Genomic DNA, 23,239 nt, shown 5'->3' with positions numbered 1-23,239 from the left:
CCGCCAGCGCCCACAACGGGAATCGAACCCAGGACCTTCTAGGTGTAAGGCGACAGCACTACCGACTATGTCACCGTGCCCCCACGTGCCACTTATGTGTTTAACTATTTCGCAATTAACCAAAAATATCAAAATCCAAAATAACCAAAAATACTGTATATCAAAATCGATATTTAGAACCAACAACAGACCCTTGCTTTAGTAGGTTAATCGAATACTTGTTTTTATGAGCCAGAGCACTGCACAGTAGTGTGAAGCCCTATTGAAATCCCAATGATTATTATTATTCTCCCAAATGAATCGCATTTTTGAGGTGCTTAAACGTCCTCGAAAAGTTGCAAAACTTTGCACACACATCACAACTGGCAAAACATTACGTATTTCAATCGTCTCAATAAGGGCTGTGTCCGAATGACTCAATATGTTGCTTATTGAACATAAATGTAAAAACAGTACAGTCAAACACAAAAAAAGTCCTTGCGGTCTCGTTTCCCCTACAAAAGTATATTGAAAGAATATGGTTCCACCATGTATGCACATTGGTATACATCTGTATCTCTCCTTCTGCACCATAGTCCTTGCTCTTTCGTGCACGCGCGTTGTCATTCACTTCCTTGTTTACCGTTCTACCACTCCGTGGTTTTGACCAGATGGATATCCTAAGATCTTCATTTCTGACTTCAACATGCCTCCGCGTTCAAAATATGAAGCGAGCGATCATCAGCGACTTTTATCGTAATCTTGGCGAGGTATAAGCAAGCAAAAAATATGTCTCCCGGCTTACAGAGTAAAAGCGGGCCATATCTTCCCAGCACCCTGCGCTTCCATTTTGAAAGAAAACCCCGGCACTGATTGTCTTAACCCATTCTGACCGGGCACCCATTTTGGTGTCGGCATCATGTTATGCTTTAGCTATTGAAAAATAGCAGATCTACAAGCTCATATCGCGCCACCGAGTGGCGCGATACGAGCTTGTAGGTCTGCTATTTTTTGAAAAATCGAAGAACGACTGACATTTTTTTAATCTGATCTCAGGTCAGAATGGGTTCATCAGACCAGTGTGTGTCCGGCGGAAACCTCGTATGAATCTGATCTCAGGTCAGAATGGGTTAAAAATCATTCAACAAATCAGAAATGTGGCAAAAGTTAACAACTGTAATGGAAGTCTTATCAGCTAGCCCTGGGTGTGTGTGCGTGTGTAGCAGTCTTTACCACATCGACAGGAGCCCTGGGTGTGTGTGTGTGTGTAGCAGTCTTTACCACATCGACAGGAGCCCAGTTCTTGCTGTACCAGCTCCAGTTTGGTTTGGCAGCGATGGCAGCGCCTGCGACTCCGCTGTTTGGAACCGCTGCGAGATGATGATGATGATAATGATGATGTCGATGAAGACTCCTCAGCCCCTGGCACCTCGCCAACTCTAGCCCGCTTTTCCGGGGAAGCGTCGCTCTCCGACTCAGAGCCTGGACACACACATTCAGCCACACACACACACACACACACACACACACACACACGTAAACATGTTTCACTAGCCGGCCAGGTACTGTTCAATACATACATAGATGAAAACCAACCTGCATTATAATATGTTCAAACCATTCCAACAGGACTACTACTACTGTAGATCTGGATTTAAAGTAATGGTGCAACAGTTAAATCGTACTAATCAACTTAATAGAGTATATATACTTTTCAATAATGATTAGCCTATATGTGACGGTTGTTGAGAGCTGCAGCAGTAACCGTGACAACAGACCCTGTATGCTCAGCGGCAAAAACTGCAGCCGTTAACGTTACACAGTAAAAAAAAAAGAAACTGCTTAAATTTGGGAAAAGCGAAAAATTGTGTTTGGGAGTGTCTGCATAATTGTAATGATATGTCCATGTGCAAGTTCAGATGCTGTGAATCCACTGAGGAGAAAAATGTGTTCAGACAGACAGAGTTTTGTAGAATATATAGTAGGCTCCTGCTATTATACATTTCTCCTTTTTTAACTGTACCGAAACCGAACCCATGGCCCAAAGACGGGTTTGAAGTATAAACCTAACCGCGAGCCAACTGGTTCCGTTGTATTGCTTTTTTAAATGTCTTCTACACAGTAAATATTTAACTGAAGCTAAAACACGAATGAAATCAAACGCATCAGAAAGATCTTAATTAGACATTGTCACAAATCGTTCAGCCCTAGTGCATGCTGGGAATTCAACTTGAGTTCTCTCATCAATCCTGCACACTTTTTGGGAGTTTTACGTTTTTTTTACTGGCCCAAGCAGCGAATACAGATCAGTGCTCGATAAGTCTCTGAGAACTAGGCCAGGCTGAACGGCCAGATCCTCATGGTCTGTCCCATGAGTGTGTGAGTGTGTGTGTGTGTGTGTGTGTGTGTGTGTGTGTGTTCACAGTGTGTGCCATCTGAAAACTGCATGCTGCATTACCTACTGGCTGTTATCTGGGTGAATTTCTGTGGCCAAAACGCTGATTACTACAAGTCCAGATTAGGGCTGCAACAATAATGAATGGTAATCAATAGTAGTGATTAGATTCTATTGATTACTATTTTGATGAATTGAATAAAAAATGTATCCTGACAGATTTAGTTGATGTTTTATATATCAAGGAACCGACTGTATATATATATAAATATAGCACTATAAAAATGCTCCTCGGAGCACAGGTCTCAGGCACAGATGGACGGACGGACGGACACACACACACGCGGACAGGGTGCAAAACATAAACAGATGTAGAAGCTCACAACGCATCAGGATTCAACACAGCTTGTATTTTCTAATTAATGAAACTAATAACTAGAAGGAAAGATGCAATACACTTCAAGAGTCAGTGTGAGTGGCCCAGGCCGTGGCGTAACGGTCTGGGCACCTGACTGGTAATCCAGTCGCAGTGTGCCGCGGGTTCGACTCCCGAGCCCGACACGGCCTTTACTGCATGTCATCCCCCCATCTCTCTCCCGTTTCCTGTCAGCCTACTGTCTGTCCCTTCAAAAATCAATAAAAGGCATAAGCCGCAAAAAAAATATCTTAAAAAAAAAAAAAAAGAGTCAGTGTGAGTGTGAGTGTGTGTGCATACTAAGGCTGTCCCCAAACATTCAAGGTTCGCTCGTTAGGGTTGGCACTCGAATCTTAATTAATGGGCTTGAACCTTTTTTTTTTTTTTTTTTTTTTCGTTTTAAATAAAAAATATTATCTTTTCCCTTTTTTATTAACTCGAAAATATATCTCGGCGAGAATGCGATATGAGCATGTAAAAGAAAGTAAGTTTCTAGTGCATTCCTGTCAGAAGTTAGGATTTTTTAAAGACGTGTCTCTCTCACACACACACACACACACAAGCATGATCGCTGATAGGGGGAATCGCAGCCATGCTATATTAGCATATGCTCTCTAGCATCACATAGCCTATTGCCAAAAAGCAGTGAACTCTGATCATTGTTTAAGCAAAGCGGTCACGGTGATGGAGGTTCTGCTTTTGCCCTGTGCCCACTTCAATGCGCTTCTGAGAATACACAGGTGGAACAAATTAACGAGTGACAGCTAACAAGCAAGCTACGCTGTCGTCTTAGCTGCCTGCATGTGAGCTTGCTGATCGTCTGTTTGTTTTGCGGAGCCACTTGACGGTGTGTGTGAGCGTGTGTGTGTGTGTGTGAGCGCGCGTGTGTGTGTGTGTGAGCGCGCGTGTGTGTGTGTGTGTGTGTGTGTGTGTGTTTGTTGGGAGAGACGAGAGAGATTGATAAAGAGCGGGGGAGATGCGCTGCGCTCTGATCGAGACGGATATCTCAAAGGTTATTTTTTAAATGAATTAGAAACAAATGGTCCGGATGTTCGCTCGAAAATTCCTGCCGAAGTTCGAGTCCTAAAAAAAAGGGCTATGGTACAGCCTTAGTGCATACACACGCAGTTTGTGAGCATAGCACAGTGCTATGACCCCCTCCGACTGTTTATTGTACACATCTTTCATTTTTATATATTAGTGTATATATACAGTATATATTGCAAACCGTTTTTTTTTCTTTTTAATGATTGAATACTTTATTAACAGTGCTCATATGATCCAGCTGCATTACATAAGTGAGTGAATGGGAGCCATGCACATGTGAGCCATCGCCCCCAAAGCAAATTACTACGACCATTATGTAAGTAGCCCAGACTCCTGATAAGTCTAAGCCTATTATGTTACGTTAGTGTTCTGAATATAAGTCTGTGACCCGCACATTCACAGCCAGCATCGTCTGCTTCCAGCAAACGCTTGATTAGCCGGCTGAGTTCCCTCAGCCCCTCATCTCATTGCCTCTGCCCCCCCCCCCCCCCAGCCCCTCATCTCATTGCCTCTGCCTCCCCCCCCCCCCCCCCGTAAGGCCAATTAACCCAGCAGCAATTTTGGATCAATCCACTGCAGCTGATCCTGACATTTCCTCCATTCCAGCTCCGTAACTGCTTAATGGTTCGGTTCCGGTCCCTAACGGTTCCCCAGCGCAAGGGTTCTCAGAATTCATTTTAGGTCATTTTGCCTTATTGTGCCTTAACCCATTATGTTATAATTTAGCTATTGAAAAATTGTGAAAATGTGGTGCAAATCTTTGAATATATATTCTTTCAGAGCGAACGTTTTTAACTCAGAGGTGTCCCTGGAACAACATATTTTCAGATGGGGGGGGGGGGGGGGGGGGGCGGAGGCCAATTGCATTTTTGGGGTCCTCGACATGAAATATTGTGCACCGCTGATACAGAAACATCGGTATTTCAGAAGACTGTCAGAATTTAGAAGACATTTTTTTCATTTCGACGTCAGGTCTAAATGATTTCCATGGGGGCTCCATTTGTTTAATAACCCTCCTAGATGACAAATGCATTGAGAAACTGACCTTTGCTCTCCACAGTCACAGAACTGCCGTAAACACCCCAACTAATAGTACATGCATAAACTTTCCTTAATGATTAGATCTGGTTTCAGTATTCATTTATGACATATTTTCTCTAATATTAAAGGGATTGTGACATAAAAAAAAAGGTTTTGGAATTGTTCTTGTTTTTTTTAGGTTTTCTAATCTCAATTGCACCCAAAAAACATGAACTTTTAACATTCAGTAGATTTTCTGTGATCTGGGGTTTTCTGGCTCAAACAGGTGCTCTGATTTGCCGGCAGTAAGTGACATCACTTACTGCAAATCCCATATATGTCAATGGGATTTGCCAGCAGATGTCACTGTTTCACTGTGTTGCCTGTTTTCATTGTAGCTCAAAAGGCCCCAAAAACCCCAAAGAAAACATAAAACCACACTGAATGTTCAAAGTTCAGGTTTTTTGGGTGTAATTGAGGTCATAAAACCTAAAAGAAAAAGAAAAATAAATGAAAATGAATGTCATAAAACCTTTAAGGTTATTTCTGCAGTATTGGGGGTGGGGAAGGGGGTAAGGGCGGTGGTCGCAAGACATGGCCAAAGCATTTCCAGGGGGTCCCCAGCCAAAAACGTTGAGAACCACTGCCCTAACGGAACCTAATATTTGACCCCCTTTCTCCTGACATACATTATGCTATTATTATACAAGTACATAATAAACACAAATTCAATCATACAAAGCCGCTTTATTGTAGGCTAATTTCACTATACAATTATGAGGTAGGCACTATTATTTAGACTTCACCACCACCAGCCACCACAATATATTTTATGCAATTTGTACTGTATATTTGTGTCTTTAGTATTCAGATTAATTTAATATGAAGGGCCCCAGTTTAATACCCCAATGGAAACAAGCCATAGGCTTTTCTTGGGTTATACATCCTAATAGCAGACCTTGTATTGAACTGTACGTTCCTGTGCTTTTTTGTTTTTTAATCCTGCAAACTGTTTATAAAGTAATCAATCATTCAAAGCATATGCAGATATATGCACCTAAAGGCTGGGCTCGCAGTTAATTTAGAGACAAATTAAAAGCCGTTGAGTTGCATTTTAGGTTGTAACTAAGTGCAGACAAATTGACTTGTGTTTGATGTACGGCTCTATATAGTTATATAGTTTCATAAAATATCAGACAGACGTCAAGTCATTGGCGTTGTAAATGAACACCATAAACAGTTGTACAATAAACCTAATACAAAGTTCCGTAGAAAGTTAGTAGTTTGTCTATTTTCTAACGTTACTAGCCTGGGGAAAGTGAACCAGCTGCAGATTAATCTCGTGTATTGAGTGTACGCGAGGCTACGTCTTCACAGCATTCTTCCAGAACAGTGGGCGTATCCTCCCCGACCCCACTCACTCACACAGGTGTGTGTGAGTGAGTGGGGTGAAGACAAATGAGAACAGTTTGCGCAACAGTTCATAAAAGAAATCCCACCCGTGTGAACCGAGTGGTGCAACTCCCCTAACTTCAATCCAAGTTTTTCAAATTGATTGGATTTGTTTTTAGTGCTTTGACTAAATATCCTTCAAGATAGCCATAAAAATCTGTCATCTAGGACTCTCTGCCGGATCGGAGCCAAATATTTGTTATTGGTCTAACTCTAATGGAAATGGTTCGATGGGTTCTCTGTTGAAATGTTTGGCTTGTCCAAAATCCAAGAACCACAATGGAAATGAGTTGTGGACTTTATCCTTGACATTAGGGATGTGTAAATGTGTCCAAAATGAAAATCGATTTGTATAATTCAATATTAACGATTAATCGATTAATCGTTTTGGGGGGGGGGGGGGTGGTTTAATGAACCCTACAAATAAGAAAAATCTTCCCCCCAAGGGGTACCTAAGTCAAAAAAGTTTGGGAACCCCTGATGTAGTTGATTAACAATAATTGTAACTCTTGAGAGTTAATAAGGGTCCATTTGGTTACTAACTCCATCTTTTAAATGAGGACCACTGGTGGTCCCTGGACCACTGTTGATCCAATTGATCACCATAGCAACCCCAGCCTAGGCCTGATTAGGTAAATTCCCAACACCTGCTAAATCCTCCAAAACTGTATCTTGATTGGAATCAATCTCCACTCACACTCCTCTCAGTCATGCAGCTACACAGACACATCCCAGGCACACTTTGGTAGGCCTATAGCCCTGTCCTGTTTGGATGACAATATTGCCTTTCCAACAGATTTTCATTTAAAAAAAAAAACAGAAAAAAAAAAAAAAGAAAAAAAAAACGATAATCGATTAATCGATTAATCGGACCCATCCCTACTTGACATTTCGGTGAGAAGCATGTACCAAGTGTTTTTTCTTCTAAGAATAACGTCAACTGTTGTGCCGTGGGCGTACCTGACTCAAAGGGCCGCTTCGTAGGGGTGGAGACTGTGCCGACGGCTGTGTCTGTGCTGGATACCTCTGGAGGAAGGAGAGGATGGAGAGGAAAGGATGAGGGAGGGGAGAGACATGTAGGAGATACAGTTAAAAGAAGAGAGGAATGGGGAAATAATGAAAGAGCAAGAGAGGTAGAGAAAGCAAGACATTTGTTAACTTTAGACTCTGCAGAAAAGAAACCCGTTGAGAAGCTTACTTTCCACGTACTGTGTACAAAGAAGCTAACGCACACCAATGTCCTTGTGGCGGTGCCGGCACACGGGAGAAAACTGTAGAGTAAATCTTGAAAAAAAACATGAGGACAGCAGGCAAGACAAAAATGAATCCACCGTTTCGGCGGTTAAGCCTCATTCCCTGATGTAGGCTTAACCGGCCAAACGTTGGATTCACACTCCTGTGTGCCGCCACCGACACAAGGACTTTGGTGTGCGTTAGCGTCAGCTTCTTTGTACACAGAAGCTTACTTTCCTACAACTTTACAATGCACTCTTATTATTTTGAGGTCCACCGACTGGAATACAAGGGCTTACTATTGTCCGCCATGACAAGTATGAGCTTTGCAATAGTCACGGTGAAATCACTGATAGTTCAGTAAACAACCTACGCCTAGTATTGCCGTTTTTTTAAACCCATTCTGACCTGAGATCAGATTCACACGAGGTTTCCACTGGACACACACTGGTCTGATTAACCCATTCTGACCTGAGATCAGATTCTAAAAATGTCAGTCGTTTTTTTAGATTTTTCAAAAATAGCAGACCTACAAGCTCGTATCGCGCCACTCGGTGGCGCGATATGAGCTTGTAGATCTGCTATTTTTCAATAGCTAAAGCATAACATGATGCCAACACCAAAATGGGTGACCGGTCAGAATGGGTTAATCTGACATGGACGTAACAGAGAAGCTTTTCATTTATAATCTGTTTGCTGACTTTTGGGTATTTTCACACATCGCCTAGTAATTCTTTTTCCTAGAGGTGATCGAGCAGGTCCCGTCAAAATGTCGCAGCTGTGTATCGTGCGCACGCTCGAGTTGAACCTTTTTCCATGTGACACAGAGGGAAAGAGGTGTTGAATGAGTTGAACTTGAAATAAGCTAGTAAACACTAGTGTAAAGGGATGATTATGATTAACTCATAGGGGCAATTCAAATATATATATATATTTCTTACACTGACAAACAATACTAATAGATGTTTAATGAACAACGCGTTGAACTTGTTGATCTGCTATTTTCACTATTTTAAATAAATATAATCGCCCATTAATTGTAATCGAGGCAAAAGTTTTAAATAGATATGGATATGGATTTAAAGGTGTAGTGAAACGGAAATGGTGAACAACATGAAAATGGTGTTTCAACATGAAACACCGGTTTCTGAACCAATCAGAGCGTCGCATCCCTTCAGGCGATGGGACGGTAGCTAGGGACGGTGGCTAATGTGTATCTCCACAGCAGCACGTTTTCGTTTTAATAAATAAATAATGCAATCGTTTTTATGGACCTTTGATATAAAAACACACAGAAATGAGAATTTTCACATTTTTTTGGCATCCATTGTTAGGTATGGCCATAGGATGACCACGGATATGGTCTAGAAGTGTGAAAAACGTCTTTTTCATTTCACTACACCTTTAAAGTCATGTCATGTTTTTAACCTCGTTTAAAAAAAAAGTATTTCATCTATAAACTTGGAACTAGGGGCCATGTGATGCGGCTCATACATCATGGATTGTGCTGACATAAGTGTCCTGAACGACAATGGCAGGGACCATGCAGGGCAGTGTGAGCGAGCTGGTTTCATTTCTTGCACATTGTCCTGTGGTCTATTTAATAACGCCTCTATTCAGCAAAGCCTCCGCTTGCTTTTTTTTCTTTTTTCTCCAGCAAATAACCTTGTCTTGGTGCACAGTGATGAAGCTTGCCCTGGCAACGGTAAGTGTCTTCCTTCTCCTCTGTGAATGCATAACCTTTCATATCGCTTCTCCTTCTATATGTGCCACCGGGACAAATATAGCCAGGCCAGGGGCCTCTCTACAGCTGCCACCTTCTACTGCGCAAAACGGTCACTACAATCGCCAGCTCTGGGGGGGGGGGGAGGAAGAAAAGAAAGAAAAGGCCTGGTTTCAACTAAGCCCAGGGTTGTTTTGGAGGCACTAATAGCCCAAGTGGTCAAATCTAGTATTGCAAGTTTGGGCCAATTAATTGGGGCCCACTACATGAACGAGTGAAAAGGGTTATGACCAATGTGCTCAACTCACGGGCTCGTCCGAATGCGCACAGAAGTCGTTTCATGACGTACTGTAGATGCATTAAAAGGACACTACTGTCAGTGATGGAACTAGGTTTTCAATGCAACGGGTCCCTGGACCCAACAGGTGGTCATTCAAATGGGTCCCAGAATTATTGTCTCCACCAGGCCGAAGGCATGGGGGGAGAGTATGTTTTGCACTCCGTCCTTTCGTCCGTGTGTCCGTCCGTCCGTGTGTGTGTCCGTGAGCAGCTAATCTCCGGCACCGTTAACCCGGTCGATGCCAAATTTTGCACACACACTCCCTGGATGCCAACGATGAACCTCTGCCCCAAACCTTCCAGAACGGCCTGTTATAGCGCCACCAGGAGGCCGCTTTGTGCAAAACAAGTTTTTGCACAGTACACCTACAGATTTTGTCCAAACATCGCGCAAATTGGTACACAGTCTCTCTAGAGCCATTCAACGAAACCGGTCTTTCAGATTTCTCAGACTCCATCCTGATTGCTTAAGATTGGCTTCCAAAGTTCACAGGAGTGCTCAGTTTCAAACAAAATGCTGCAAATCATGAACACATCGCGTGATTTCCGTGAAATTGTGCACGCACATTCCCACTAGGCCGAGGACGAAATGCCACATGAACAATTTCAACTCAGCCTCAAGGTGGCGCTATAACTGGCCGAAAAGTGTTTTTACCTCTAACTGCACGGATCGGTGGATAATTTACTTTTGTTGCCCTTTTATCCAACCACCAGATGAAGGCAAGCTGCAATGTCCTAGATTCCTATCCTGGTGGAGACCTGTGCCCAGAAGGGCACTTTTTCTAGTTATTATTATTTTGTGTTCTCTTCTGGGGGTTCCCTGGCACACAGATGGATGTCTGCGCACTCTGCGGCCAAACACATAATTTCCTTGACAGGAAAATGTTTGAGAACCTGTGGTACTACACACGGCAGGACTCAGCCCACCTGAGGAGATGTGTTTCACTACAGTAGTTCTTCACTGCAGGGAACCCTATCCTACCTGCCAGCAGTGTTATCGACTGAAAGCTCTCAGGGAAAAGTGGCCATAAACTGCCAGCCTGAGAAACCAAAAGCCAGGAGATTTCAGAGATACAATATAAACAGTAGGGGGGGGGGGGGGGTGATGGCACCTCTCACAGAGGCAATACAAATGAAATGAGATAAAAAAAATGTCTGGGTATTGGATTCATATGGTTGTCTGACTACATGGCTTTGTGCTGGTTTGCTTGTGTGTGGGGGTGCCATTTTCTTTTTTTCCTCTCTTTTTAACCCATTCTGACCTGAGATCAGATTCATACGAGGTTTCCACATGGACACACACTGGTCTGATTAACCCATTCTGACCTGAGATCAGATTCTAGAAATGTCAGTCGCTCTTCGATTTTTCAAAAATAGCAGACCTACAAGCTCGTATCGCACCACTCGGTGGCGCGATATGAGCTTGTAGATCTGCTATTTTTCAATAGCTAAAGCATAACATGATGCCAACACCAAAATGGGTGCCCGGTCAGAATGGGTTAAAATGTTATCAATTTAAAGCAATTAGATTTCCTCCATGTGTGTGCAGTCCCCGTCACTGCCAACGCCTGCAGTTGGTCTTAGAGAGGGGGCGCCAGGGTTCCTACATACACAATTCTCCGCTTTTCAAAATTCCATACTTTTCCAGAATTCTCTGTAGATTTGTCACACCATATTTGACATCCAAATAGCACAAATAGCTAGTTCTTTGTTACTAAATGCTTTTAAAATCGAACCGTTAATGTATCTTTCATTCTGTCTACCGGTATATATATATTATATAGGATTTGTCAAATAATTTCAAGATTAACCACCGCCTTTAGCTGTGCGATGGTGTCAAGTGGCGAATATAGCCAATCTTCAAGCTCACAACAATGTCACAATGCGACACATCTCAAGCTTGTAGATCGGCTATTACGTCTTTTATGATGTCATTAATCTTTAGGGATACCTCATTTTCGGGCTAAAGAGGACATTGGACGAGTTTTTATTAAAAGTCAGATCGCCTAGAACGACATTGGATGAGTTATTAGTTTATAATGCATCCAGCATCGCTAGTATTACTTTTATGGTTCTTGGCGTCTCCGTCGCCTGGCAACGTTTTGCCTCCACGTTGTAACGTCATTAAATATTTTCCCTCCGTCCACACCATCTCTAGCAGCGTTTTTTCTCAGAATTGAAGCTCAGATTGAGGTGATCATTGCGAACGCAGTGATTGCGAATGCAATGAGCACTAACTATGAGACCCTGCAGATCATGTCTGTTTGTGTGTGTGTGTGTCTGTCTGTCCCGCTGTTACACCACCCGCCCGCCACCAGAGGGCGCAGCTGTATCACACAAAACACACACACGCACGCACTCACACACACACACACACACACACACAACTTAACTTAAAAAAAACTTCACTTAAAAAAAAACTTAACTTAAAATGAAAAAGAAAAAACTTAACTTAAAAAACTTTAAAAACACTTAACTTCAAAAAACTTAACTTCAAAATAAAATCTTAAAAAAACAAAAAAACTTAACTTAAAAAAAAACTTTAAAAACACTTAAAGTGGCTGTAAAGCAAATTATGCTATTTTCTTATAGACATATTACACATGTAACACGGTCATCTATGAAACCCTGGAAAAAAAAATTGAACTTTATTTTACAGCACTGTGGAATAAGACCATTTCGCGTTTTTTGATCATATCTGCGGGGGGGTCGAGATTATCATATCACCGCGTGACGTATCACGGTGATATTTAAATATGTAATGAGCCCACTGCCGAAGCTCCGCCCCCTACCTGGCTAGCTAGCTACTACCAGAGCCTATACTACTAGCTACTAGCTTAGCTTGCTGTGCTGCTGTTTGTTGTTGTTGTCGCTCCCTCTACCACCACCACAGCACCACTACAGAATCCCTACAGCTAGTAGACGGTACTTTTTACAGTTTGTTGGTTTAGCCTTTTTGCTCGTTATCATGGCTCCTTGGCGAAAATGCGTTTTACCTGCCTGCCATGCTCGCCAAGGCGGTTCCATTTGTTTATTCGCGTTCCCCAAAAAAGAGGAAATGAGACAGAGGTGGATGGAGTTTGTGATGCGCCACGGCGGGAGAGATGTGCAATTCACCACCTCCACTGCCTATCTATGCAGCCAACATTTCACCGCCGATTGTTTCTCAAACTGGCAACGGAGACAGCTCGGTTTTACAGACAACCCACTGATGTTGGTTAGTGGTGCCGAGCCGACCATATATGTCGCCGCTGGGGCCGGACTCCCTCCAACTCCTCTCCCCCCACCTGTATCGCTATCTACGGTCGTCAACATGCCTGTTGCTTCCCATGTAAGTTTCCAGCAGTACTTGTTATTATAATTATACTTTTTTATTTATGTCTAGGCTACTAGTCTGGGCTCTATTTTCTGCTAAACGACAAAATGGTCAATGTTACGTAGCGTTTGTAGTGTGTATCGTATCATCCACTGTAACATAGTGCATATACCATAGTCCATGATTTGACCATCGACCAAATACAGAAAGTATTGCACTGTACCGGAAAGTGATGGTAGTAGCCTAGTCTGGTTGCAGTGTGTTTCCTGGATATGAGTAATTAGGAAATATCGCGCTCTGCTCTTTGATAAAGTTATGCCTGTGTTGTGTTGTCCACTGAAATAATAACATTTTTCTGGTGATGATAAACAGAACACAATAGAACATGTGCAATGCATCTTCACTGACTGTCACAAAACACCATGTGCATTTCATGTATTGTAGGTAAGGGTTTACCCCCCAAGTGTACAAGGGCATAAGGGGCGGTCTCAAGACTGATGCTACAGTTATATAGGCCATTACAAGTGGACATTCACATTATTTTATTTTCTACATACAGATTTACGAGGGTGTTATTGATCAGGACATAGCCTGCACTATTGTTTTCATGAGCAGAAGTAGGCTATGTCTGAACAAGTAATTTATACTGTTATCTTATCTGTTCACAAAGCAGGCCCTTCCATCCACAAGAGAGACACAGAGTCAGCGTGACAAAGTCACTACCCGAGATATTGGGGTTCAGACTGACCGCTCTGTGGGGAGAAGAACAGTTGCAACGCAACTTGCCAGAAGAACCCTCATTAGCAGCAAGAGTGAAGGTTGGTCAAGTTATTATGGTAGTTTGTAATTGTCTGACAGATTCTATTGATGAACAATATAATTTTTGAAGGAAAATCACTTATTGAATAGAATATAACAGAACCTATTCATTAGTCATTGGACACAGACAGTACATTATGCTGCATACTGATGTTCATTGTCAAAGTATTTGTATACTATGTGCAGTGACAATAAATGTAATCTAATCTAATTACTGCTGTCACAATATCCTATAATCTATTATTCGGTCATTGGACACAGTAAAGCTTGGTAAAATCACTAAACTAAATATTATGTCAGACTCAGTTGATTACCACTTCTTATTGGCTTAGAGACAGTAATTATTCATTGTATATTTATACATGGCATGCCATGACGTGTATAAATATATATATATCTAACTATTCCATTCCTTGACAAACATTGGCTTTGCAATTTTTCAGAGTTACTTTGCCCTGTTGAGGTTGTTGATCTTTTGAGAGACTGAGAGGGGGTGAAGTTGGAGTTATCAAACATAATCTGTATGACCCACAGTTTAAAACACAACACTGGTGTTTACACAATGTTCTTTTTGGACGATGTGACGCCTCCTCAGAAGGTGACTGAGAAAGCTCAGTCCAGCAATAACTGAGCTAACTGCTTCATTGCTCTGTGTACATTTTGCGAGCCATCACAGTCCCTCCTCCTTGGTACAGAGAGACGCTACTGTTGTGGTGGGTGTATTTGGAGGCATCTAAACTGTATATAACACTCTTATTCTTATATGTTCCAGGTTCTCAAGCTACGGTGGCCACAAAGACTGTTGGTGTGGGCACTCTGTTTCAGTTGCCTCTAGGCACATCTCTGAAGAGGAAAGCTTTAGTGCCAGCTGAGAGCCCGGCAGCAAAGCAACCTCTGTTAGAGCTGCTGTCTTCTCAGGAGTCTGAGGTCCCATCCCTCGGTTCAGAAGAGGACCCCACCTACCATCCCACCACGTCTAAATTAGACGACGACATCAATGAACGGTAAAACAATAATTGCTTGTTATATCCATAGCATCCATATTCTGGTCATGCCATAGCTGAACATTTAGCCAAAATGAAAAAGATCTGTAGATCTTCTATTTTCTCTATCTGATGTACAACATAGTATATATATATATATATATATATATATATATATATATATATATATATATATATATTCCTCATTATTTGATTTCATTAGTCCGGTGCATCTCAGGAGTGGGACTGGTATGTGTAGAAGGAAGGCACTGGAACAAACTCTGCGACACTTCGATGTCAATACATCCTGACCTGATGAAGATGTATTGACATAGAAAAGTTGTAATGTTATTTACCTTTACATTGTAAATATTAAAGCCTTTATTGCTCCAGTGCCTTCCTTATTCTAGAAAAGTATACACTTTGTAATAAGTATTTGTATTTGTCAACAGAGAGCCAACACAGCCACAGCACACAGTGAAGTACTTGGTGTATGAGGATTGCCTGCTGGACCTTTTCCGTATTTGCCCCACATGCTCTAGTGTCTGCAAGGTGCGCACATTTGTAAAAGGAACTTTCCTTAGTGTGACGCAGACCTGCAGCCATGAGTTTTGTGAATTCAGCCGGAAGTGGAACAGTCAGCCACTGTTGCGCAGCACACCAGCAGGGAATCTGCAGCTATCGGCTGCTGTGTACTTCACGGGCTCTTCTTTCATCCAGACTAACAAGGTTGGTAAGAAATAATGGAGTCTTCTCCCACAGCTTTGTGTTTTCATTTTTCAGTGCATCCCACTCTGCTACAGAGGGATGTGGTATGAACACTGTTACAGAGGAGCTTTCATATTTTTCATTGCAGGTGCTCAATGCAATGAACGTCAGAACGTTCAGCAGGATGTCGCACCGCAATCACGTTCACCAGTACATCCAGGCTTCTGTGCTGCATAAATGGCGGCTACACCAGGCGGGCTTGCTGGAGGGTCTTAAACGGAACCAAAAAGTATCTCTTGGTGGAGACATGCGAGCGGACAGCCCAGGCCACTGTGCAAAGTACGGCTCTTACTCCATGATGGACCTCGACACCAACAAGATAGTTGATATCCAGCTGGTACAGGTACATTTTTGTAAAATTAGAAAATGTGCTCAGTATAGCAATAGCGCAGAACTTCACCAATGAGGCAGATCTGGTATTCATGTGTGTGTTTATGATACACAGAGCAATGAAGTCAAGAGCAGTGTCCATATGGAGAAAGAAGGGCTGATCAGGAGTCTAAAGTACCTTTCCAAAGCTGGCGTGAAGGTGGATTACCTGGTGACAGACCGACACAACCAGGTCCAAAAATATATGAGGGAGGAAAAACCCACTATTACCCACTATTACGATGTGTGGCATTTATGCAAAGGTAGGATATTATGGAAAATAGTGTTTATTGATCATTTGTAGCACCGCTACACCATCCAATAAAATATATTTTATATGTTTTTAAACAGCTTTCACCAAGAAGCTGGTTGCCATGGCAAAGTTGAAAGAATGCGCTAAGGTCAAGCTGTGGAAGAACAGCGTCAAAAATCATCTCTACTGGTCAGCATCTGGTTCTTCCAGTGGAGAGGAAACGGTGGCAAAGTGGACATCTGTGATCAACCACATCACCAATGTTCATGTCCATGACAATCCACACTTCCCCAAGTGCCTCCACCCCCCCTCCACTGACAAGAACAAGTGGCTGAAGCCTGGTATGCCACTATTCAATAGTAACCTTTTGTCATTAGAATGCTGTTGTAACAAAACTCTCAAGATCAGTGTTGATTTTGGCAGATTTTTTTTTTTTTTGTCAGTCTTTCGAATAAAATTCCATTTAGCTTTAGTCAACTAAATATAAGATTTTAATCGACAAAATCTACAGTTGATTTGGTTGACTAAAATGTATTTTGGCAGTCTCCTCATTTTTCACTTGCTGAAAATAGCCGATCTACAAGCTCACAAAGTCACAATGCAGCGCAACACATGAGCTTGTAGAGCTGCTATTATCAGCATGCAACCAAGTGTAAAATGAAGTCATTTATGTATACTGGATACCTTTAGTCTAGTTTTTGTCGACAAAATTGTACATTAATACATTTAATCTTCGTTTTAGTCATCATAGCTTAGTTTTCATCATTGAAAATAGGTTGTCGACAAACATTTTTTGTCATAGCTTTAGTCGACGAAATCAACACTGCTCAAGATGTAATCCACTGACTGAATGTATTTTATAATAGTATACTCTTTCCCCCTTTAGGATCAACGGCCATCCGCAAGCTGGAGACGGCATTGACTAATAAGCGCATTCTGGGAGACGTGAAGAAGCTGAGCCCTCTCTACCAGACATCTGCCTTGGAGAGCTACCATAGCGTCATTTTGAGATTTGCTCCGAAAAATGTCGCCTTTTCGTACTTGGGAATGCTTTGCAGGTAAATTATATAGTAATCATGTTGTAATCAAGTGTTATGTATTATTATTTATTATTATAGTGCCATTTAATTTGGAAATATTGTGCATCTGCTGCCTATGTGCTGGTTGCCAGTGTTTAAAAAAGGGGGGGGAAAGCCAGCCACTTGAACAATGTAAAATGTGATCTTCTAGCCATCTAAAAACTATCTTGGGTTCATGATATCATCCCATTCTTCTCATTTCAGGCTTTACCTCGCTGCATTGCATTTCAACGAAAATGCTGGACGTCTCCAAGCGGTAACTGCGTCAGGAGTTCCGCAGCACAAAATAACGTTTCCCAAGGCCAAGAAAGGGGACCACGTTGTCAACAGGGTTAAGACCAACTATACTACAGGTCAGTTACATGCAATACCATGGTCATAAGTGAAACTTTGCATTATAAATACTCTAGTTGCAATTGAGACCATATGAATTACTCAAACTACTGTACATGCTGTTATGTGCTCTTGTGTATTTTAGAATATGTGACAGAGCTTACAGACCTCCTCTTTGACGAGGTGTTCCCTAACCCTGCACATTTTGTGGCTGAGCTGGAAGAGGTGCCTGTCCCTGGATTCCTGTGCTCACAGTACGAGCATCCAGAGAAGACTGCTGCAGTTGCTGCACATGTGTCCCGCTTCATCCACCCAGAGCCAAATTAAGACGTCAAATAAATACAAAATAAACAAAGCATTTTGGCTCCAACAATCTGTAATTTTATATTTTAGCTATATATATATATATACACACACAGCAACATACTTTTTTTAAAACAAAAACCTCTTAGGATTTAGAACAGTGGTTCTCAAAAATATAGTTTTAGGATATTTCCATTGGAAAAAAATGTCTTGTATTCAGGCAAATTAAATGGAAGGCCTAAATCCAGTGTATTCGCCATCCTCATCTGGGTATTCGTCGTGTATCCGGTGCACAATACAGGATGGCAAAATTCTCCGGTTCCCTGCACCCAGGCAGCCCCAGCACCATGACACGAAAGACCTGTAGGCCAGGTAGCGAGCACGCCTGTAATGAGAGAATTAATAAAATGACTTGTGTGCTGTTTCTTTCCCTGCCTGAGGGTGGTGCTGTTAGCTCTGTTTTGTGTTTCTCAGTTGAGTTACAGCCAGGTGGTGAATGCACTGGAGACTAACTGCATGGCGCCAACTTCAAAATGACACCTGCTAATGCCAGTTCCATTTCTCTTCTTCCGGGTTGTCAACAAGGAAGCTTTGAGAAGGAAGAGAAGTGGTCACGTGACTGGGCTGCGCCATGTTACTTTCATGGGAGCCTAACTCACACCAGCAGTGCAATGAATACATGGCAGTGAATGGAGCCGGCTGGACCAGCTCATAACAAACATTATTTATGAACGATTGAGACCTTTGTCATATAATCGGTTCAGGGATATAAAACAAGACATATCACAGGTTGTTTTCGATGTGCATAGTATATAATTTTATCTGAGAATCTAAACAGCAGCAGATATCGTTTCTGGCTCCGAAGTATCACAAGATTTGGCTGACAGACAGGAAACGGTGGGAAGTCTTGCGATACTTGGTACGTTCAGAAAGGTAATTTGTGCTCTTTAGATACCATACCTCTATAAAAGATACAGTGTACACATCAAAAAGCAACACAGCAGACAATAATGTGTTACATGTCTTATTTTCCAGAAGTGATTACTTTACAACAGGTCTCAGTCATTCATAAATAATGTTTGTTCATGAGCTGGTCACTGAGCTCTCATTGACTCCAGTGCATTCTGCCAAACCTCCGGGTAGTTTGGCTCCCATGAAAGCGTCCATGAAAGCGTCCATGAAAGTGTCATGGCGCAGCCCAGTCACGTAACCACTTCGCTTCCTTCTCAAAGCTTCCTTGGTTGTCAAGCACACTGCTGTGCTGCCATTTGATCACCAACCTTAGTCTTCATTTACTGGTCTCTGTCATGAGTATGAGTCTTGTCATCTACTGTATATACTATATAGGTTGCAGGATCACAATCTGCTTCAATGATTGCGTTGATCAGTTTAGTCAGTGTAGTCAGCCTGCTAAACGGATCACCCCAAAGTGCCTTATAATAACACCAAATTGGTTTGGAAGAAAATACTGCAATGTCTTTGAATTGCATACAGTATATACTGGAACATACATAACCTACTGTGAAGCTGTTCATAAAGTTTACCTAACTTTTGCTACTACAGGGAAAACATGTACTTATTTTATTTGTACTCTTTGAATGCTCTTGCACTCAATATTCTATCCCTTTGTTTGCTGTGTTTTGTTGTTTGAATGTTATGCTATCTATATGCTGCTGCAGTCTGTAAGGAAGCCAAACAAATAAATTTTACTCTTATGTACCTGGTACACAAGATGTAACACAGTATAACCTTGAACCTACTGGTCAGACAAGTACTGTGCACATTTGTGGACAAAACACGTGACAATTGTCATCTTGATCGGTGTCCCAGAGATACATATTGAATCAAATGGGTCTGTGGCCTAATGCATATACAAATGGAGGTTCTTGAAATAACATTTCAATAACATTGAATGCCTATGACCATACAGCTAAGTGAACGGCCTTCATCACCTGATGAAGGCCGTTCACGGCCGAAACGTTGTGTCTTATTTATGGTGTATTGAATAAAAAGCAAACACCTTGGAGCAAACCTGTGTGCGGACTCTCCTCTCTTCACTGTACTAACTTAGTCCAGCACCAGACAGGAACTGGATGTGTGCTAGCCACCTACCTTTCATACAGCCATAGTGACCATAGTTTGTTTTGTATAATGATTATATAACATTTATCTTGTCCTACATCTTACCAGTTTTTGAATGGCATGTGTGCCATTTGATAAAAGTAATCCATATACATTCAAAATAAATATTTGATGGTCTAACATACTCAGCTCTCTTCTTCGTCCTCAGTCTTCCATGCTCTGCCTCATATTGTCTGAGGGCATTCTGCAGGGACCAGGGGTTCAGGCAGACAGGTTCTAGTCCTGGATGGAGAGTCATGCACTCCAGGTCCTCTGGAAGCTCGCTAAACATATTCTGAAGCTGTTGGAGTATGAGATATTTTAGTACTTTACTGGTTCTGTGGTGATCATTGTTGCATTGTTGAAGATGTTTCTTTACATACCACATTAATGCTCTTGCAGCAGATATTGTGATTCACATCGGTCATTGGTCTGCATTTCCCACAGATGCACCTGTACGATTACAATTCACAGTGATGTGTACAATTTACAATGTATGCATTTAGCAGACCCTCATCTCCACTATACCGTACATAGACAGCAGAGAGACACTAGTGCCTCAATAACCTACTATCCCAGGTAAATCAATAACCTAGCATCATGTCGGTATACTATTACAAACAATGAAAAAAATGAAATGAAATCTAGCTGTCATCATGCTACCCAAAGGCCAGTCCACTCCGATGCAACTCCATGATGCAACTACTTGCTACCATTATCTCCAAATGGCAGTTGCATTGGTGTGGACAGTGGATTACCCTTCAGTTGGATTATATATTTTGTCAACCATTGAACTAAATTGAGTCATACAGTTTACAATAAAGTTACAGTTCAGAGCATAATATTTTGTAGCAATATTTTCTGCTAGGCTAGGCAACAGAACTAAAAACATGATGGCTGGTTGCCAGTTTGATTTATACAAAAAGAATGAACTGGTAAAATGACAATGTTTTTTGTTCTATGCTACTTATAAATAGCATGGGGTATGCTAATGGTATGCACTCCGGACCAGTGTTTGTTGTTCAATTCGTTGTTCAGACAGTGGTAGAATAATAGAGTAGACTGGAGTATGGGGGAAATAAATAACCCACCATTCTCCTTGAGGTTGAGTTTGAGCTGGTTCCTCTTCATCTGGTTCCTCTGGTTCTGGTGGCTCAAACATGTATGGCTGTACATTGCCGATGGAACTATTTGGTGCTGCATACATGTTTATCTTGTTCAAAAGACCGGGCGACACGAGAATACGACACGAGAATACTAAAAGCTTGTTGTCTTCCGCGAATGGGCGTGGCTTAGACACGCGCACGCACACACACACACACACACACACACACACACACACACACACACTGTCAACACACACACGTGGCACACTAGCGACCAGCGAGCAACTTCATTGAAACAGTACAGTCCGTGAGGAAAGCTTGTCGACATAGCGTTTGGACGAAACGGGGAGAGATATTTCCCGCGAACTGTACAATGGACACGCCCCTACAGTCCTTGCCAGAGAGGCCAGAAAATATTGCATTGTATTTCATCCATTTTTAAACATCATTCCTGAAACGAAGCGATTTTTTTCATCATTCAACTTTGGTCTGTTGGTTAATAACACATTACTCTGTGGCGTGACAAACTGGGAATACAAATTGTATCATCTTTTTATTTTGCTTTACAGCCACTTTAACTTCAAAATACTTAACTTCAAAATAAAATCTTAAACTTAAAAAAACAAAAAAACTTAAGTGTTAAAAACACTTAACTTAAAAAAAACTAAAATCTTAAAAAAACACAAAAAAGAGAACTTTAAAAAGAAAACCTTAAAAAAAGTATGTAATTTATTATAATTGTCGTTATTGCCATTTACGAGCTGCGTTCGCTTCCCGCGTTTGCGCGTCTTACTTGTACATACTGTATCTGATGAAAGCAAAAGTATTCTAGCGGCTGCCCCGGAAATGATTGTTACTTCCAGTTCACCAAATCAGCTGGTGGCTCTTAAAAAATGAGGGCTTATGGCCCTCAAAAGCACTATGGCGGCAGAGAAGCGACTAAAGGTGTTAACAGTTTATCGTGTATCGATGAACCCACTGCAGCTCAGATCCTGACAGTTCCTCCACTCCAGCTCCTTAAAGGACAACTTTAGTTTTTTTCAACCAAGGTTCATGTTTTAGGTTGTTATTAGAGAAACTAAAAGATGAGTGTTCTTTTTTTTTTCATTTGCTGCTTTCTTTCATTTTAGGGATTTTAGCTGTTTTTGATAGGGGGGCGGGGGCATTCGAGCATGGGGCTAATATGTATTCTTTTACAAAATATTATGGCGATTTATTTTTTTATTATTTACTATAGTCCTAATAAACCCCAGGAAATTACATCTGGGCACAAAAAAAAAATCACAGCATCTACAGAATGTGAAGGTAGCCTACTGGGGGGAAGCCATGTGTGTCATAGGCTCAATATGTCAGTTTGACACATTCAGTAGAACTCGTGATCTTTTGTGGCCAGATTAAATTTCCTGGGGTTTATTAAGACTATAGTAAATAATTAAAAAATAAATCGCTATAAAATGTTGTAATAAAATACATATTTAGCCCCATGCTCGAATGCCCCCGCCCCCCTGTCAAATACAGCTATAAAATCCCTAAAACGAAAGAAAGCAGCAAATGAAAAAAAAAATAACACTCATCTTTTACTTTCTCTAATAACAACCTAAAACATGAACCTTGGTTGAAAAAAAACTAAAGTTGTCCTTTAAACTTAAAGGGTAAGACCACTTTTTTTGAGGTTTGGGTTGTGTAGTTACTTACTCCAAATGTGGACAAGAAATAAAATACTGCTCCAGTGATTAGAAATTGATAATTCAAAATATGCTCCTCATTGACTTACATTGTAGCTAAAACAGCTCTCAAAGTCACTCTTTTGGTACGTAAACAAACACAAACAAAGTTGATTCAGACAATATAGAGCATCACCAAAACTCATGTGGTTTTATTTTTTCATAAAAATGTTAGATTCCTGTTGATTTTACTATTTGAAGATCTGGATCCGGATCCACGGATCCAGTCCGGGTTTTCTTCCCAATGAAATGGACAAATCAACAGGAAGATAACATTTTTATGAAAAAATAAAACCACATGAGTTTTGGTGATGCTCTATATTGTCTGAATCAACATTGTTTGTGTTTGTTTACATACTAAAAGAGTGACTTTGAGAGCTGTTTTAGCTACAATGTAAGTCAATGAGGAGCATATTTTGAATTATCAATTTCTAATCACTGGAGCAGTTATGTTTTATTTCT

The 23,239-nt window shown here is 41.4% G+C and overlaps 3 protein-coding genes across 3 annotated transcripts in view; 1 reads left to right on the top strand and 2 right to left on the bottom strand.

Annotated features, from left to right (window-relative positions):
- Nucleotides 1-23,239, bottom strand: part of LOC310876643 (AN1-type zinc finger protein 3 homolog) — a 51,754-nt gene that overhangs the window by 3,983 nt on the left and 24,532 nt on the right. Inside the window, exons 4-5 of the mRNA XM_083790230.1 lie at nt 7,269-7,334; nt 1,261-1,461 (exon numbers count right to left, since the gene is read on the bottom strand). Coding sequence (XP_083646356.1) covers nt 1,261-1,461; nt 7,269-7,334 — 267 coding nt within the window. The remainder of the gene's footprint in view (nt 1-1,260; nt 1,462-7,268; nt 7,335-23,239) is intronic.
- Nucleotides 12,662-17,860, top strand: LOC310877071 (uncharacterized protein; the record flags this gene model as incomplete). The annotated part of the gene is made up of 10 exons (XM_083790752.1): nt 12,662-12,934; nt 13,590-13,737; nt 14,511-14,742; nt 15,174-15,450; nt 15,578-15,832; nt 15,935-16,121; nt 16,210-16,452; nt 16,998-17,169; nt 17,395-17,543; nt 17,669-17,860. 10 exons carry the CDS (start codon nt 12,662-12,664, stop codon nt 17,848-17,850), a joined length of 2,118 nt encoding a protein of 705 aa, XP_083646878.1. The 3' UTR covers nt 17,851-17,860.
- On the bottom strand, nt 18,052-21,139 carry LOC310876653 (P2X purinoceptor 7-like; the record flags this gene model as incomplete). Its single annotated transcript, XM_083790242.1, has 4 exons — nt 21,039-21,139; nt 20,331-20,400; nt 20,094-20,248; nt 18,052-18,211 (listed from the first exon to the last, which is right to left on the bottom strand). Exons 1-4 carry the CDS (start codon nt 21,107-21,109, stop codon nt 18,052-18,054), a joined length of 456 nt encoding a protein of 151 aa, XP_083646368.1. The 5' UTR covers nt 21,110-21,139.

Source organism: Protomyctophum parallelum, assembly GCF_964188405.1.
Source record: "Protomyctophum parallelum genome assembly, chromosome: 2".
In the NCBI taxonomy this organism is placed as follows: Eukaryota; Metazoa; Chordata; class Actinopteri; order Myctophiformes; family Myctophidae; genus Protomyctophum; species Protomyctophum parallelum.
The sequence above is the reverse complement of the archived record's forward strand: the minus strand, read 5'-3'. Positions and strand labels throughout refer to the sequence as shown.